At 36.6% G+C, this 18,407-nt stretch overlaps 1 protein-coding gene across 1 annotated transcript; it reads left to right on the forward strand.

Moving 5' to 3' along the window:
- The first annotated feature begins 224 nt into the window (after positions 1–224).
- On the forward strand, positions 225–5,664 carry LOC140863653 (chaperonin CPN60-2, mitochondrial). Its single transcript, XM_073267272.1, has 18 exons — positions 225–412; positions 517–541; positions 672–803; positions 1,368–1,527; positions 1,662–1,837; positions 2,076–2,171; positions 2,323–2,427; positions 3,104–3,190; positions 3,267–3,356; positions 3,465–3,545; positions 3,635–3,703; positions 3,805–3,882; positions 4,161–4,256; positions 4,358–4,457; positions 4,538–4,641; positions 4,806–4,911; positions 4,989–5,067; positions 5,169–5,664. Exons 1-18 carry the CDS (start codon positions 375–377, stop codon positions 5,281–5,283), a joined length of 1,737 nt encoding a protein of 578 aa, XP_073123373.1. The 5' UTR covers positions 225–374; the 3' UTR covers positions 5,284–5,664.
- The last annotated feature ends 12,743 nt before the right edge of the window (positions 5,665–18,407 follow it).

Below are 18,407 nucleotides of genomic sequence, written 5' to 3' on the forward strand. Positions count from 1 at the left end.
TAGCATCGAATTATCTCAGGTACACAATGCATAAAAAGGTGGGGGAGATAAATTATTTTATCTTTCTTAAAAATCAGATTTAACCAAATTGTTTATTTTATCTTTCTCAGTTCCAATTACAAATGATCGTGAATAAGTGGTATTACCAGCTTACCCTTCGATAATGAGGATATTACCAATTACCCTTAGGGTTTAACCATAAACCTTCTCTTCTTCTAGACCCTTCTCCTCTGCGCAGACTTGAAACTCAAGAAATAAAAAAACGAAATCCAACAAAGCTTTTGCTGAATTTTCTCTGCAAACTATTAAGCCCCACATCTCCGATATTAGTTAATCCCTCTCTCCGTCTACGCAGTTCTTGCCCAAGACTGAAAATGTATCGTTTCGCAGCAAATCTAGCATCCAAGGCCAGGTATTCACGAACCCATCAGTTAGAAACCTCAGATTTTAACATTTTGTTGGGAAATTTTTTGAGTTTTTGTTTATAAGAGACACTCATTGTTGTTTATTGTTCAGGGTTGCAAGAAGCAGCAGCCAGCAGGTGCTCTAGCGACCAAAAGACTTGTTTTTTTTGTTTGTTTTTATTGATTTGGAGTTGAAATGTTTATGTTTTTATCATTATTGATAATTGTTATTGTGGTTTTTATGGTTTTGTGTTACTGTTTCTGTAGTTTGGCGGCAGAGTGGGTTGGATCAGAAACTATGCTGCGAAAGACATTAGATTTGGAGTAGAGGCGAGGTCTCTTATGCTTAAAGGTGTAGAAGATCTCGCCGATGCAGTTCAAGTGACGATGGGTCCAAAGGTATTCTGATGCTACTGCTTCTTTTTGTTTATCGTTTTTATTAATTGAAATCGCTTTACTAATGATAAGCGCTTTGAAGGACGTGATAGTGGTGGAAGAAGAGAAGAATAGGACGGTTTTGACTTTTTGATCTGTTGAATTTGTTTTTGTGTTTAAGTGTTATGATGGGAGAAAAGTGACCCAAATGGATTTTAGATTTCTAAGATGTTACCCTTCTGTGAAATTCATGGCAATGTTTGAAATAGGTCTAGCTATCTGTTCTGGTTACTAGTTTTGCTATGCGGTTTTGTGCTTTCTCTGTAACTTGAGTGCATAGTTTGACTAAGATTATAGACAGAAACAGCCTTCTAGAGTTGTTGTTTAGTGGGTATTTAACTGTGTTGCGTTCTTGACGGTGTGCTGTGTTATCTAGCGCTGTTTTTTTTATGGTGTAGTTTTTGTGAGTTTATATTGATGTTTTGTATTCTTTCTTCACCATATTTTCATGATTTTTTGCCGGATGAAGTTTTGGTGTTGGAATCTTCTAATTTGGTTGTTGATTAATTTTATGTTTTATAATTGTAGGGGCGTAATGTGGTGATTGAACAAAGTTGGGGTGCCCCGAAAGTGACAAAGGATGGTGTCACAGTTGCAAAGAGCATTGAATTTAAGGACAAAGTCAAGAACATTGGGGCAAGCCTTGTAAAACAGGTCGCAAATGCTACAAACGAAGTGGCTGGAGATGGTATTCTATAAATCAGTGAAGCATTTAGCTAGTAGATTTGCTGAATCTACATAGACACACACGTAGATAGGTGTGCTATGTCATCAAAGTCTTTTATTCATATTAATAATATTATTATATTTATTTTGAAATAGGCACTACCTGTGCTACTGTTCTCACCCGTGCAATATTTGCCGAAGGGTGCAAATCAGTAGCAGCAGGTATGAATGCCATGGATCTAAGGCGTGGAATTTCCATGGCTGTTGATGCTGTGGTCACAAACTTGAAAAGCAGGGCAAGAATGATAAGCACGTCGGAGGAAATTGCTCAGGTTTTCTTTGCTCTCTTACATTGTTGAACTAGTGTAGGATTTCTAATATGTGTACGGTTGTTGCCATCATGAGCTCACAAAAAGAGTTGGATGTTTTAATCTAAATTAGGTGGCAACAACAGGTGATAAATGTAAAGAACAAGTAAAGTTTTATCTATGTTTATTGGTAGTCATATGATGCCCGATGAAATAGTAGTTTTCTTTTACCAATTGATCAGTTGCAATATTACTTTCGTAGGTTGGGACAATCTCTGCCAACGGAGAAAGAGAAATAGGTGAGCTGATTGCAAAAGCTATGGAAAAAGTTGGTAAAGAAGGTGTCATTACAATACAAGTGAGCCACTGTCCTTGCATATATGAGTGTTATGTGGTCCAGTAAATTGTATGGATATGTTGTCTTTTAGCATATGGTTGTCGGGTTTTATTTTTTCAAACTTCGTTAGTTCGTTTCTTTAATATCTCCTTAACATAGTTATCGTTTGTAGGATGGAAAGACAATGTTCAATGAATTGGAAGTTGTGGAAGGAATGAAGTTGGATAGGGGTTATATTTCTCCGTACTTCATTACAAACCAGAAGAACCAGAAATGTGTAAGTGTACAAGTTGTTAGCAGCATAGTTGTCAAAAGTGCAGAAGCACTCGCTTTAAGCGCAAAGCCCAGCGAGGCGCAATGCCTGCGCTTCTTCAGTGTGCTTCAAAGCGCACGACTTCCATGAATCATGCGCTTTTTTGCGCTTCTGTGCGTTTTTTTGCGCTTTGTGCTTCACATTGAAGCGCGCTTCGGAGAAGAACAGCCTTTTAAAAAAATAAAAATTGAGATTGAGAGAGGTGAAATTGCCTCTTAAAATGCAATTTATCCTTTATTTATTTACTCTAAAAAAAGCACAGAAACCCCAACGTCATATTGCCTTTCCTCCCCAACGCTTCTGCCCTTGTGTCATCTCGTCATTTGCCCTCTGCTTTTTAATATTTGATATTCAAAAGATGAAGATTATGATGATTTCAATATTTGATGTCTTATGTTTCATAAATTTTATTTAAAAAGTGAATTTTTTCATATTTTTTAAGAATAATAATTTTTTATTGCGCTTCGCTTTGCGCTTAAAGCCCGAGGACACTAGAGCGCTTTCATGCGCCTTGCACTTTTGACAACTATGGTTAGCAGTCAATGTGACTAATAATATTTGTACTCGAGTTCACTTTATGGATTCAGTTATTGAGTCTTTCCAACTTAAAACACACAACAATGTCTTTCATCACTGACAGGAAATGGATGATGCCCTCATTCTTATTCACGAGAAGAAAATATCAAGTTTAAATGGGATGGTGAAAGTTCTAGAGCTGGCTATTAAGGTTAATCCTTTGATCCTTACAGTCATCTTAAGGCCATGTTATCTCTTTGTTCCTATTATATTTCGCTTCTGTGCAGAGGCAAAAGCCACTACTGATTGTTGCTGAAGATGTGGAAAGTGAGGCACTTGCAGCTCTTGTACTGAACAAGATTCGTGCGGGACTCAAGGTATGTTTGCTATATTTTTGAATTTCAAGTATCTTGATCTTCTGGACAATGACAATCATATTGTTTTTGTTGTGCCTAGCCTCAGCGTTTTAAAAATTAATGTTTCAGGTTTGTGCTATAAAATCTCCGGGTTTTGGGGAGAACAGGAAATCTGGTTTGCAAGATCTTGCTGTTTTAACGGGAGGCCAGGTAAATGTTTTGTTATGTTTCATTATTACTTCTACGAGTATAGTACCTTACCTGGCAACTTTGTTTGAATTTGGAGCTGTATTTTGTAGGTATTGACTGAAGAACTGGGACTGTATCTCGATGAAGTGAATATGGATATGCTGGGCTCATGTAAAAAGGTACAAGCCAGTTGTAGATTCTTTCTCAGATGTTTTCCTTGCAACTTACTTTTGTTACTACTTATAAATTGCATGGATTTAGCTTACAGTTCTTCTTTTAGGTTTCTATATCCAAGGATGACACCATTATACTTGATGGGGGTGGTGAAAAGAAAAACATAGAAGATAGATCTGAGCAGGTTCTTTTTGCTTTGTTGCACTAGTTTAAACATTTTGTGGAATGTTTCCTTAATAGTTAGTACATATGAGATTTAACTAGAGTCGACGTGCTGGCTACTTCGAATCCAGGATAAAATGCAAGAATAAAATGTAAATTTAGGATATATGCTTGATATTGGTGGAAATTTTCAGTAAAGTACTGACTGTTGTGGTCAAGAAAAGGCACAGACTCACTCCTTTGAACCTGGAACTTTACTTGTTTAGTCAATTCTCTGACATAACCTGCTTACACTGTCAGATTAGGTCTGCAATTGAATTGAGTACCTCTGACTATGACAAAGAGAAATTGCAAGAGAGGCTAGCGAAACTCTCTGGTGGTGTAGCTGTTCTTAAGGTTTGTCATCCTTCTCCTACAAGTTCAAATTTCTAGGTTTAGATTAATTAACAGTGATGGATGTGTTTCAATTGATTTTAATTAATTGTCTTATCTCACAGATCGGAGGAGCCAGTGAAGCAGAGGTTAGTGAGAAAAAAGATAGGGTGACAGATGCTCTAAATGCCACGAAGGCCGCTGTGGAAGAAGGAATTGTACCTGGTATGTTCCCAATTCTATCTGTTGTCGAGCATGAAAGTCTTTTGAGAATTCACTGCTGAAGGTGTTAAAAAATTGTACAGGTGGTGGGGTTGCTCTACTGTATGCATCAAAGGAATTGGAGAAGTTGCCAACCGCAAACTTTGATCAGAAGATTGGTGTTCAAATTATTCAGAATGCATTGAAGGTCACTCAAACTCTCTCTATCTGTCTGTCTCTATATACTATGTGTTCGTCAAATTAAGGATTTTAAATCACGAGAAATCAACGTCCCTTAGCGAGCTAATTGGTTTAGCCACTTGGGATATCACCATACATTATATATTTACATTTTTCCCCGCCTTCTTTTAGATGCCAGTACATACCATTGCCAAAAATGCCGGAGTAGAAGGTGCTGTCGTTGTTGGTAAATTATTGGAACAAGATAATCCCGATCTTGGATACGATGCAGCTAAAGGTGTGCTCAGGCTTTTGTATTTATTTAGTGTGTCAAAAGAGTATTTGTAATCATGCAAATATTTTTTCTTCGAACAGGTGAATACGTTGACATGGTCAAGGCCGGAGTTATCGATCCTTTGAAAGTTATCAGAACAGCTCTTGTCGATGCTGCTAGGTAAGCTGAGACTAGGTTAAATCAATGTCTTCGGTGTTCCTTTCTCACTGTGGGTTGTAGCACAAGTCTAATGATAAGCTAAGCGGTTCGATTTTCTGCAGCGTCTCTTCTTTGATGACCACCACAGAAGCGATCATCGTTGAACAACCCACCGAGGAGAAGACATCCCCGGCAATGGGTGGTGGCATGGGTGGAATGGGTGGCATGGATTACTAAGAGATAATCTGATATATATATACACTATTTTTCGAATCAATAATCGACGAGTGGGGTGTTCAGCCATTTTGGTGAGTTTAGATGCAGGATCTAAGTGCATGTTTCTGTCGTCTATGGAGAGGTGACAACATCAATCTTGATCATGTAGGAGTGGTTGGTTAGAGACTAATTGTTTCGAAGTTACCGTATACAATTGGGTTATGAGTTTTGGTGTTATAATTTATTCACTGATTTTGGGAATTAAACAAATTAGTCAAAAATGACATTAATTAAAAAAGGAAGTCTCTATATTTGAATTCGAGGAGATTTTGATGCGATTGACTTTGATGAAGGATGATTTCTGAAAGAAGCATGTTTTTATATAAATTTTCATTATTTTAATTCATTGTTTCTTAAAATTAATTAACCAACGAAAATGATTTTTTTTTTTTGTGACATCACAACGAAAATGATTTTATTCTCTCTTGAATACCTATTTTGAATAAGATTGTTAAGATTTTTTCTTGATGGTAATTTCATTATTTGCCATCCGGAAATTTGATGATCGAAATTGGAATTTTCTTCGATGGACATCTTCAGCTCGGGCTTTGTTTATGCTACGTTTGAAGTGTTTTTTTTTATATAGTTTTGTACAAGATATTTATATGAACATTTTGCAAAAACACAAATAATACAAGGTCCATTAATATTTTTTTTAATTTTCAAATGAGATGTTCATTTGAACATTATGTAAAATACATCGAGAGTGCTACTTCAATACAACATAGACAAACCTTCAGATTGGCACCTGTCGAACGAACGATTCATACAATTACTCGGTGGTATAAAATTCGAATGAATGTATTGCATTGTTTGATATGTCGGATTAGAATCATTCAGAGCCTGAAATCCATTCAAGGGCAAAAGTTTGCATAAAGGACTTGGATATGAAGAACCTGAGAGTTCTGAGTCAAGTTGGATTTATAATAAATCAATTTGGTCTAATTATGGTCAGATAAGACAGAGCTCTACGAAGATAAAACAAGGTCAAAATTTTAACTGCAAACCGGTTCCAAGGATATAGAGAATAACTAATATGAAAGATCAACCTAAGTAAAGCTATGTGAAGCACACACATCAATATACACCTAAGGTTTCAGCACAACCACACATCCTTAACAAACTAATCCGGTCTGGACTCAAATAGATATGAGTATCAAAGTTATTTATACTTTGTGATTTCAGGGAACCAAGATTAAGCTACTAAAGAAATATACCTTGTATCTAGGCAGCGAAATTACATCGTTTTATCTGAATTTACTGAATGTCATGTAACTCAAAACACTTTTGGGGATGATTCAAAAGATAAGATTATGAGTAAGAATAAGATTATATACGGTAACATAATCATTAAAGATGATTTTTTAGTAGAAAAATAATGTTACAATCAAATCAGTATAAATCAATTATTTGATCATTGATATACTGTAGAGTATCACAACTCCACCTACACTGTTAAAAAATTCATCTGGTGATATTATGTCGATAGGATTAAGAGCTAACAATAATTACAAAGTAAGCTAGTCTCAACTGTGGGATTAGAGATTCTCGCATCTAAGAACGTAGCCGAATTTAAAATTTTTAATAAATATTTGTCATGCAAATATTTCTTGGGTGTCGTATGGATTTAATTATCAAATTATTCATAGGCTGTTTAAAACTTATTTACCTTTAGCGATAATCACTTGGCACAACTATTTCGGATTTTAAACGGATATAACTATTTTTGTAAATCTCTGCGAATGATCAACTGGATACGCCAAACTTTTAATCAATTAGGTCCACGATTGACTATCTTGTTTTCCTCTAAATCACACTAGAAACCAAAATGATATGTTTCATTCAATTAAAAAAATACACCGACACCAAAATTTTAACAATTAGAATGTGATGGCCGAAAGTTTGGTCTCAAAGTGGAGTGATTATTATTATTATTTTTTTTTTTCAAAATTCACCTCTAATATTTATAGAGTGCCCAATACTCGCAGTTTTCAACTAGGATTCAAGATTTGAAATCTTGAAGATTATTTTAGTCATACAAGGAATCTTTAAATTTTTAATGGGCTTCCTACATTAATATTTATTCTAGTCCAATTAGAATTAAATTAATTATGTTTTAATGGGTTTGACTCTCTAAGTACATAAACTTTTATCCCATACTAAAATATCATCAAAATCTCGGTCGAGGATTACCATCATCGATGTAACGAGTTTCATTTACTCGTTATTATGATACCGAGTACAAAATTTCGAAAGCATTGATTCCAAATTAGACAACTTTCCAATTTGAACTTATGTCCATTAGTAAAACTTCCAAAAATGGAATCATTTATAACTCATTTATATATTTATTACATTTTATCCTATCAAGTATTTTCTTCAAATTCAACTTCTTGAATTGACTATCTCAACGGAAACATATATCAATTCTTATGTGATCCTCAATGTTTCAGGGATGCAACTATCCATGGGTTCACAGCTCCTTGTGATTCAGAACATTGTCCTTAATATGGGCTTACCCTTATTAACTTCATTCTATGCATCAGTTCTTTCATCATAGAGTGTCATAACTCATTTTTTATTGGACCCATAAAATCATGGTAAGAGCATCTAGTCGCATCGCCCCATGATTCCATAGGTATCACTAATAGTACCTGCAAGAACCAATCGACTATATTTGTAGTATAGTACAGTCCCTTCATCTCATATATCTCGGTCGAATTTTCAACCATTGGTACATCGAGAGTTGATCGAGATTCGATACATTCTATTTTCTATTTGTTACTTGGGAAAGGGAAATAGAAATAAATAGGGTGTTCATTCGGTCCGAACCGAATCGAATCGAAATTCACCGAAAATCCAAACCAAAAATCGAACCGAATTTAACGGTTCGGTTCGGTTAAACACCGAAATTTTTTTGGTTTTTCGGTTCGGTTTTCGGTTTAACCGAATTTATATATTATTTAATTATTTTATATTTATTTATTAATAAAAACAAATAAAAAATTAATTAAAATATTTAAAAATAATAAAAAAATAAAAAAATCTGTTTTCGGTTCGGTTCGGTGAACCGATCGAAAAAAACCGAACCGAAAAGCAAAAATCCTAAAATCCAAAACCGAAAACCAAATCGAATTTTCGGTTTTGGATCGGTTCGGGCGGTTAACCAAACCTTGAACACTCCTAGAAATAAATAAGTGTTCTTGGCTATTAAACAAGTGGAATTCGTGAATATAAATTAATTAGAAGTAGTTGTTGTCGAGTCTAAGTGAAATCAAACCTCTAGATACTTTCTCTCATTGATATTCTCTCAATTGTGTTATTTGCTTATTAGTTTTGCTAATTGATTTATTTGAATTTGAAAAAATCTCATATTTAATTTTCTAAATAAAGTCTAGCCTATTCTAATTACAAGTATTAATATAATTTTCAATACATACTCCTCGTGAAAACGATAATCTACTCATTCTATATTAAAAATTGACACCGTGCACTTGCGAGCAAGAAATTACGCAACAATATCCATGCCTATAGGTGATCAGTGAATCCACGAATACAATGCACTAGATCATACATGTCACAACTATACCCCATCTCGCCACCTGATGACCCTCACGGAGTCGATAAATGATTCAAAGTACATCCTTAGTACACAGAGCCTCGGTGTTGTCTGGGTCACAAGGACTAATGGTGTACTACCATAATCAAGGACTTATCCACTCGATGAATAATAAATACTTGGAGAGTCCTAGTGAGGGTTGTCCAGTGAAATCATCAAATGAGCACACATATTGTATGTTTGAACATCTTTGTGTTCTTCCAATGAAACGTGGTACACAACTTCACAGATGCTAGTCTCAAGCTCAAGCGACCATTATCCTTTCTTTTAGGTGGCTTAATCGACTAGAAACTTGTTTAAAATATAAAGTAACTCAAATGCGTGTTTCATGATTGTCATAAGATGTACAACCTAATATTTATAATACTATAGTATATTCAAGGTTTTTATCTATGCAGCTTGCATGAGTATATAGATAAAATGGTTGAAAAAAAAAACATAAATTATATTAAAATAAAATCGTTCGTTACATCTGATTCATAAAATCCCTAGTCAAAAGTTGGCTTGCTGGACATTTACTCTAATAATCTCTCACTTGCCTTGTAGCCAACTACCCATAAACTTTAATTCCATTGTCTCGCGATGCTTGTCAAACAATGGACTTAATAGGGTTTTGTTAGTGGATCAACAACGTTGTCTGCAGACAGGGGCGGATCCAGGATGATATATTCGGGGGGGCCGTCCTCCAAACAAATGACGAAAATAATCATTATATGTTTGTTTATATATTTCAATAACAAGAATATAATAATTTTAAAAATAAATAAAATAACAAAGATAATCGTATTATATTACGAAAAAGAAAATAAAAAACTTACAAATTAAGAAATTATACATACATAATATATATCTATATATATATACATATATATAACACAATTCTTGATGAAGTATCAATTCAAAAATATTTTTCATAATGTTGATGTTTTGTTTGGAATCCAATTTGATATAAATAAAAACCATAATAAACAAATTAAAACTGACCATGTACTTAATCACACAACGAATTATGTAGAAAAAAAATCATGATAAATATTAAATACAATAATCAGTTTGCTCGAATAGAAACAATGAATTTCAATGAAAAGTAATAATATGATGAGTTTGAAAGGTCAGGAACAATGAATTTCAATGAAACAATCAATTACCTTCATGTGCGATTCAACGAAAAAAACCATGAAGAAGAAAAAAACGAGAAGAATGGACAAGAATTTAAAACAAAAACCTGAAACAATATATCCCGTCAAATTTTGATCAATTAAAAATTTTAACTTTAATTAAACATTCTTATCTATAAGCTCAACCTTTGTGCTTAAAACCAAGGAAGGAGACAGCAGATGGCGAACAATATTAATTATTTTAAAATTATTTTTGTTTGTTAAGGCCCAAATAATTTATAGAAATTAAAATTTAAAAAAAATCTTCATTTCATTAAAAATGTGTGGCGAAAGAATGGAACCTGGGTTAAAGTACAAAAATATAGAGTTGGCGTTCAACCGTTGGGCTAATGACAAACAATTGAATTCTAGAGTGCCAAACAATATATATATTAAAACTCAAAAAATCCTATATATAGTATTAAATTTTTTAAAATTCTCGGGGGGGGGGGGGTGGTGGGTGGGGGTTGGAGGGGCTGGCCCCCCCGGGTCCTATACTAGATCCGCCCCTGTCTGCAGAGCTGACTCTCTCGACAGATATGACTCATCTTCCCACAATTTCCCGAATGATGTGGAACTTCCTCAATATGTGTTTGGATCGCTGATGAGACCTTGGTTCTTTTTCTTGTGCATTGACACCAATGTTGTCACAGTACACCGAGACTGGATCAACTCCCCTAAGAATTATGACAAATTCTTGGACAAAATTCTTCATCCAAACTACCTCTTTTGCTGCATTTGATACGTCATTGTATTCAACATCAGTGGTTGAATCCGTAATGGTGTCTTGGTTGGAACTTTTCCAAGAGACAACACCACCATTAGCATAAATACAAAACCAAATGTTGATTTTGAATCATCCACATCTGTTTGGAAGCTAAAATCAGTGTAGCCTTCCAACTTTATTTTCCTCCCCCATAAACCATGAAAAAATTCTTAATTCTTCCCAATTACTTAAGAATAGGGGGGGGGGGGGGGTTGATAACACACTTTTTAAAATTTTCTTTAAAATAACTTCACCGATCGATTAAGTGTTAACCTAACTAAACCAAAACTCTCACCACATGAAAATACTCAAACCACAAATAGTGTTGAAATAGTTCAATCATTTTCAATGAATCTTTATACTCAACTGAAAGAGTGGGTGCCCAGTGAGCCAACTTGTGGCTATGGGCTTTGATGACTCTTTGTACAAACGATCTTTTGTTTAATGTAATTTACACTTTTATTAATGGCAATGACTTTATCTTTCTTCATATTGTTATATTGTGATATACTATTGTTGTTTTGATAAAGACCTTGAATATACTATAGTGTATGTAAGATGTGGTAGAACATGGGGATGTCTATCATGAAATACATCTTATAGTCACTGTATATTCTAAACTGTTCCTAGTCGATTGAGCCGTCCGATAATAAGGATAAGGATCGCTCGAGTTTGAGACTAGCTTTGCGATGCGGAGTACCACATTTCATTGGTAGGGAACATGGAGATGTTCGAAGCATGCAAATGGATATTCATAGGATGAATAATCGAACTACCCTATCCGGACTTTCCAAGTGGTTATCACTTATCGAGTGGATAAAGTCCGCGGTTTTGGTTGTACACCATTAGTCCTTACTACTTGAAACATCATGGAGACTCTATATGCTAGTACTGTGCTTTGACTCGTTTACCGACTCTATGGGGGTCATCAGGTGTCGGGATTGGGTACAGTTACAACACATATAGGAGTCGATGCATTGTTGTCAAGGATTCACCACATACTTGCGAGTGTGGATATCCTATGCGATCTGAGGAGATATTAGTGTGACGAATCTCTGGCCAGAGTACTTGATGTGATTTAAGAAATGGTTTCTTAGTAGCACATGCGATGTCACTAATTTGATCTTCAAGATGTATTGCATAGTTATCGAATCTTGAGCGACTCTCGATATACCAATGGTTGTTGATTCGATCGGGATATATGGATGAAGGGACCGTACTGTACGCTAACCAAAATCTACTGGTTCTTGTAGGCACTATCAGTGATACCTAGGAAATCATGGGGCGATGTTGCTAGGCGCTTTACCATGATTCGTTGGGCAAGTCGGAAATCGTTGTTCCGAGTCACAAGGAGTTGTGAGCCCACGGCTAGCTGTATCCCTGAACCATTGAGGGTCACACAGTGTAATGGAGTTTTAATCCCCGTTGAGATAGTTAAATTTAAAGAGTTAAATTTAATGAATAAAGAAGTTGGACTTCTTAAATAAGAGTAAGGGAGTAGGATTTCCTAAAATGACATAGGGATGTACATTTTTGGAAACCACTGAATTCGGATTCAGGAAAATTTATCTTGACTTTAAAATGTGCAGAAATGGTTTCTGTGCACATTGGTAAAATCGGTTTATCAATCGGAGTCACGATGAATTTTATATTAATTTCTGAACATGCGGGCTTTGCTTGTCGGGCCTCAACTTATGACTAATGGGCTCTAAGGTGTTAGTGGCCTGCATTATAAATAAGTTATTGCAGTACAGAAATTACACACAGTTGGTCATAATTTTGAGAGACAGTTTTCGAAAAAAACCCCTAGCTCTCTCTAGAAATTCGGCCGCCCCTCCCTCTCTCTGTCAGAGATTTTCCGGTCTGTGATTTTGAATTGCAGACAGGATTAGCGAATCAAATTCGTTATTCTCTTCGCAGAAAACTTCTGATAGATTTTCTAGTGCAATCTATCAGAGGGATTAAACCTCCATTCGTGGACCTGATTGAAGGAAAGCTTGTTCATCAGTTCCAGGGAGATACAAGAAGCGCAGAGAAATCTGTGTGGTGTCCAATAATCTCGCTTCGAGATTGAAGGTAAAATTTAATAATAGTTATTTAATTTTACACACACAAATAATTTAATCGTATGGTTGATACCCACACTATGGAATTGTTCCATACTAAAAATTTTAAACTTCCGCTGCACCGGGTATCAATCGTGATTGATCTGAACGCCAGTTACCCAACAGTGGTATCAGAGCCAGGTTGCTCAGATCAAACGATTAAATTAATCGATTGTACAAAAATTTTTGAGTCTTGGTTTTTTTAAAACAAAATAAATATTTTAAATAAAAAAAATTTTTTTTTTTCGGGCAAAACCCGGGCAGCGATTGGATCGCTGCCCGGTGGGGCAGCGACGGTCGCTGCCCCGGGCGGCGCCGTGCGCCGCCGTCGCCGCCCAGGGGCGGCGCTCAGCGCAGGGCAGCGCTCGGCGCTGCCCAGGGCGGCGCACGGCGCCGCCCAGGGGCGGTGCCAGGCGCCGCCAGGGCAGCGATTGTCGCTGCCCTAAAGGGGCAGCCGGGCTGCCCCGGCCCGCGCCCACGGGTGCGGGCCGGCCCGGGAGTGTCCCGGGCGGCCCGCGGGAAAAATTATTTTTTTTTATTTAAATTAATTTTAATGTGTTAAAATTTTATTTTTGGTCCGGTCAAAAATTGTTTTTGATTGGTTCACGAGGCATCGGATCGAATTGTTCGAGTCCGAAAATTTTTAAATTGATTTTTGGATAAATTTGAATTTTTGGAAAATTTTAATATTTTATCCTTAAATTGAATTTTGAAATCAATTATTTTTGGTACAATTGATGATAAGATTTGATCTTATGTATATATTAAGTAAAATATGATTTTATCTATAAAATTAGATTCTGTAGATAAAATATGATTTTATTTAATAAAAGGTAAAATATGATTTTATATGTAAAATATGATTTTATATATAAAATATGATTTTATCCTGTTTAAATTTAAATTGCCATATGCATGATATCCAATAAATTAATTTTGAATTAAATGTTATTGGATAAGGATGATCGATTGTCATGACCAATTTTGTAGGTGTATGTTAGGAATTTACATTTGTTTTATTTTTGTTGGTTTTATTAATGGGCCTGGTTTATGGCCCAATATGAATGTCATATGTAATAAAAGTGGGCTTGGTTTATGGCCCGTTCCCACCCCTAAAATGTATCCCCTACTTGTCATTGCTATTTATTGTAAATACATTAGATTTAGTGGGAGATCAAGATTTGAAGATGGTGGGCCCAGCAGACAATAAAGACGAAGAAATGTAAATTGGAAGCTAATGTAATAGGATTGCATTGCATACTGCATATTACCTAGGATTGGACTAAGACTCGTGATTGGCAACCACGAGTCAATTAGAAATGGAATCGATCATCCTATATATAATATATGATATTATGATTGTATGCATGTTTTAGACATAATTGTATGAATCCGGCAAGCATACAATAAATTGAAAAATGATGAGACAAATTTTCATAATTAAAAATCCCTCATTTTAAATATGATTTAAAATTGATATCAAGATAAATAAAGGAAATTTAAATTTGTTTAAATGTTCCTACCTTCCATCAACGGTCAATGTATGTGATGCTACCCGCGGATACGGTCCGGCTCATATTATTGGGGGGACCCGTCCGTCGGAAAGCTGTACATTGGATCGACACATGTTGTAAGTTGGGTGGAACTCCCATGGGATCGGCTCATATTATTGGGGGATCCACATGGCGACCGTCCATCACAACTTAATATTGATGGGTCATCTTGACATGTCACTATAAACGGCGTCATATTATTGGGCCCTTATTGGACATGAGGTAAATACATGGGGGTTGCTTTGGAAGCAATTGGGCTCTACCTTTTGAGAATTATGGTTGGCTGATATTATTCGGGACCATAAGTTTGTCAATTGGACTCCATGTTCTCACTAAGGAAAAAGTTTCCCGTTTTCACTAGAGGGTAGTGAAATCGTTAAAATAGTGGGAGTGAGATTCATAAAATTAAATTCGCCTATTTTATGTCTTAGTAAATTGCTTAAACAATCATTGATATATGTCTGTTTTTCTTTTCAGTATTTCATACAATGAATTCGCGTAATCCATTATTCTCGATCCTCGAACAAAACAAGTTGACTGGCGCAAACTATACGGAATGGTTCCGGAAGTTGAAGATTGTCTTGACTTCGGAGAAGATGCTCTACGTGTTAGAGAAATCACCTCCGAAGGAAGCACCAGCTGACGTAAGTCCGGAGGAATTGGCCAAACTTGATGCATGGTGGGACCATGACATCAAGACCAAATGCTATATGCAAGCCTCGATGTCTGATGAACTCCAGAGGCGATTTGAGGACACCGTGAATGCTGCTGACATTCACGCTCAACTCAAGGAACTTTTTGGGGCTCAATCGAGGGCTGAAAGGTTCGCTACTGTTAAGGAGCTAATGACGTGTCGCATGCGTGAAGGGACTTCGGTCCGTGATCATGGGGTACGAGTGATTTGGCTCATACAGAAGTTAGCAACTCTTGATTTGGTGTTGGAGCATGAACTCAACGTGGATTTACTGCTTCTGTCTCTTCCTTCTTCGTTTGACGGATTTGTGGTAAATTTTAATATGAACAAGATAGAGGCCACCCTTGAAGAGATGGTCAATATGCTTGTGACATATGAATCCACACTAAATAAGGATAAACCAGCTTTCTTGGTGGGCTCCTCATCTTCTGCTAAGAAGGGGCCAAGTACGAAGGGTAAGAAACGTTCTGCCCCACCCAAGAAAGTCGAACCCGAGAAGAAGCACAAGACAAAGGCTTCAAACAATGGAAAATCCAAGGATGTTTGCCATTACTGCAAGAAGCCCGGTCATTGGAAGCGCAACTGCAAGGAATATCTAGAGCAGTTGGGAACTGCAAAGGGTATGTTCTATATTGAAATAAACATTTCACTTAATACTACTTCTTGGGTATTGGATACCGGATGTGGATCTCACATTTGCAATGATTTGCAGGTGATGACAAGAAGTCGCAGGCTTAGAATGGGTGAGACCCAGCTGAGGCTCGGGAATGGTTCCAGAGTTGAAGCTACAGCCATTGGAGATGTTTGTTTAATTTTGCAGAACGGTTTTAAGTTATTTTTAAGAGATGTTTTATTTGTTCCGGATTTAATTAAAAACATTATTTCTGTTTCTATGCTAGATAGAGATGGTTATTCTTGCAATTTTGTGAATGGGATTTGCAATATTTACAAGAATGAATGTTTGATTGGAAATGGACAACTTGAAAACGATCTATACAACTTAAAACTAAAAGACGTTCCAATAAATTATGTTGATAAACCGGCGACAACAAACAAAAGGAAAATCGATAGTCAAAACCCGGCAAACCTTTGGCACGCTAGACTAGGTCATATTTCCTCAAGGAGGATGAACAAGTTAGTGGGAGAGGGCATGTTTGATATGTCTGATATTAACTCTCTACCTACTTGTGAATCCTGCCTAAAAGGGAAAATGACTAAATCTCCTTTTAAGGGGAAACCTGAGCGTAGTCAAAATCTGTTGGATTTGATCCATACAGATGTTTGTGGTCCATTTAGAGTTGGGACTCAACATGGCCACACCTACTTCATTACCTTTACTGATGATTATTCAAGGTATGGGTATTTATATTTAATGAAATATAAGTATGAAGCATTTGAAAAGTTCAAAGAATTCAAGGCTGAAGTAGAAAATAAGCTAGGTAAAAGTATTAAAGCACTTCGATCGGATCGAGGTGGAGAATACTTAAGTACCGATTTTTTGGACTATCTAAAAGAGAATGGGATTCTCTCTCAGTGGACTCCTCCTATGACACCACAGCTTAATGGTGTATCGGAGAATCGTAATCGAACTTTGTTGGACATGGTTCGATCCATGATGAGCTTCACTGAGCTTCCACCTTCGTTTTGGGGCTATGCGCTTGAAACGGCGGTATTGTTGTTGAACAACGTCCACACTAAAGCAGTGGACAAAACACCATACGAGTTATGGAATGGCAAAGCTCCTAAGTATTCGTACTTAAGGATTTGGGGATGTCCTGCTTACGTGAAGCAGACAGTGGGAGATAAGTTGGATAGTCGATCCAGCTTATGTTATTTTGTAGGGTATCCGAAGAATTCAATCGGATATTATTTCTATTATCCTGCTGAAACAAAGGTGTTTGTTTCTAGGAATGCCACCTTCTTGGAGAAGGAGTTCTTATTGGATAAGAAAGGCGAGATGATGGAACTCGAAGAAGTTCGAGAAGAACCCGAAATACAAAATAACGATCCTACGCCTCAGGAACCATTACTGGACACGCCTGAACCTAGAAGATCCGAGAGGACTTCTAGACCTCCTGTTCGATATGGTCTTCTTCTTGAAAGGGATCAAGATGAACCCGACATTGGATGTGATCCAAGAAACTTCAAGGAAGCAATTTCTGATGCGGATTCAAATTTATGGCTTGAAGCTATGCAGTCTGAATTGGATTCAATGCATACAAACCAAGTTTGGTCTTTAGTAGATCCTCCTGATGGAATTGTTCCAATAGGGTGTAAATGGATCTACAAGAGAAAGCTTGGGCCTGATGGTAAGGTATTGACCTACAAGGCGCGATTGGTGGCGAAAGGTTACACTCAAAGACAAGGAGTTGACTATGATGAAACCTTTTCACCAGTTGCAATGTTCAAGTCCATAAGAATCCTTATTGCCATAGCTGCATGGTATGACTATGAGATATGGCAAATGGATGTGAAGACTGCTTTTCTTAATGGAGACATTAAGGAAGAAATCTATATGAAGCAGCCGGAGGGATTCACATCCATGGGAAGCGAGCATAAGGTATGCAAGCTTCAGAGATCAATTTATGGTCTAAAACAAGCATCAAGAAGTTGGAACCAGAAATTTGATGAAACAATAAAAGATTTTGGTTTCATCAAGAACCCGGAGGAACCGTGCGTGTACAAGAAAGTAGTTAAGGATGCTGTGACATTCTTAGTACTTTATGTTGATGACATCCTACTCATTGGGAATGATGTAGGGATGTTGCAGTCAACAAAGATATGGTTATCAGGTAGATTCTCGATGAAGGATTTGGGTGAGGCATCCTACATTCTTGGGATACAGATCTATAGAGATAGATCTAAGAGAATGATAGGACTCACTCAATCAACCTACATCGACACCATATTGAAACGGTTTTCAATGGATGGGTCCAAGAGAGGACATCTACCCATGTGTCATGGAGTTTCTTTATCCAAGTCTATGTGTCCCAAGACTGATGCAGAGATAGAGAATATGACACATGTACCATATGCGTCAGCTATAGGTAGTATCATGTATGGGATGATATCTACCAGACCGAATGTAGCATTTGCTCTGAGTGTCACGAGCAGATATCAGGCTAATCCTGGTCAAATGCATTGGAAAGCCGTGAAGGACATTCTTAAGTACTTACGAAGGACTAAGAATA

This window comes from Henckelia pumila, chromosome 1 (genome assembly GCF_033568475.1).
Source record: "Henckelia pumila isolate YLH828 chromosome 1, ASM3356847v2, whole genome shotgun sequence".
NCBI classification, from domain to species: domain Eukaryota; kingdom Viridiplantae; phylum Streptophyta; class Magnoliopsida; order Lamiales; family Gesneriaceae; genus Henckelia; species Henckelia pumila.

Coding starts and splice junctions, on each gene's coding strand:
- LOC140863653 (XM_073267272.1), top strand. CDS start 375: ATGTATCGTTTCGCAGCAAATCTAGCATCCAAGGCCAG. Junction 542..671: donor CAAGAAGCAGCAGCCAGCAG/GTGCTCTAGCGA, acceptor CTGTTTCTGTAG/TTTGGCGGCAGAGTGGGTTG. Junction 3,883..4,160: donor TAGAAGATAGATCTGAGCAG/GTTCTTTTTGCT, acceptor TTACACTGTCAG/ATTAGGTCTGCAATTGAATT.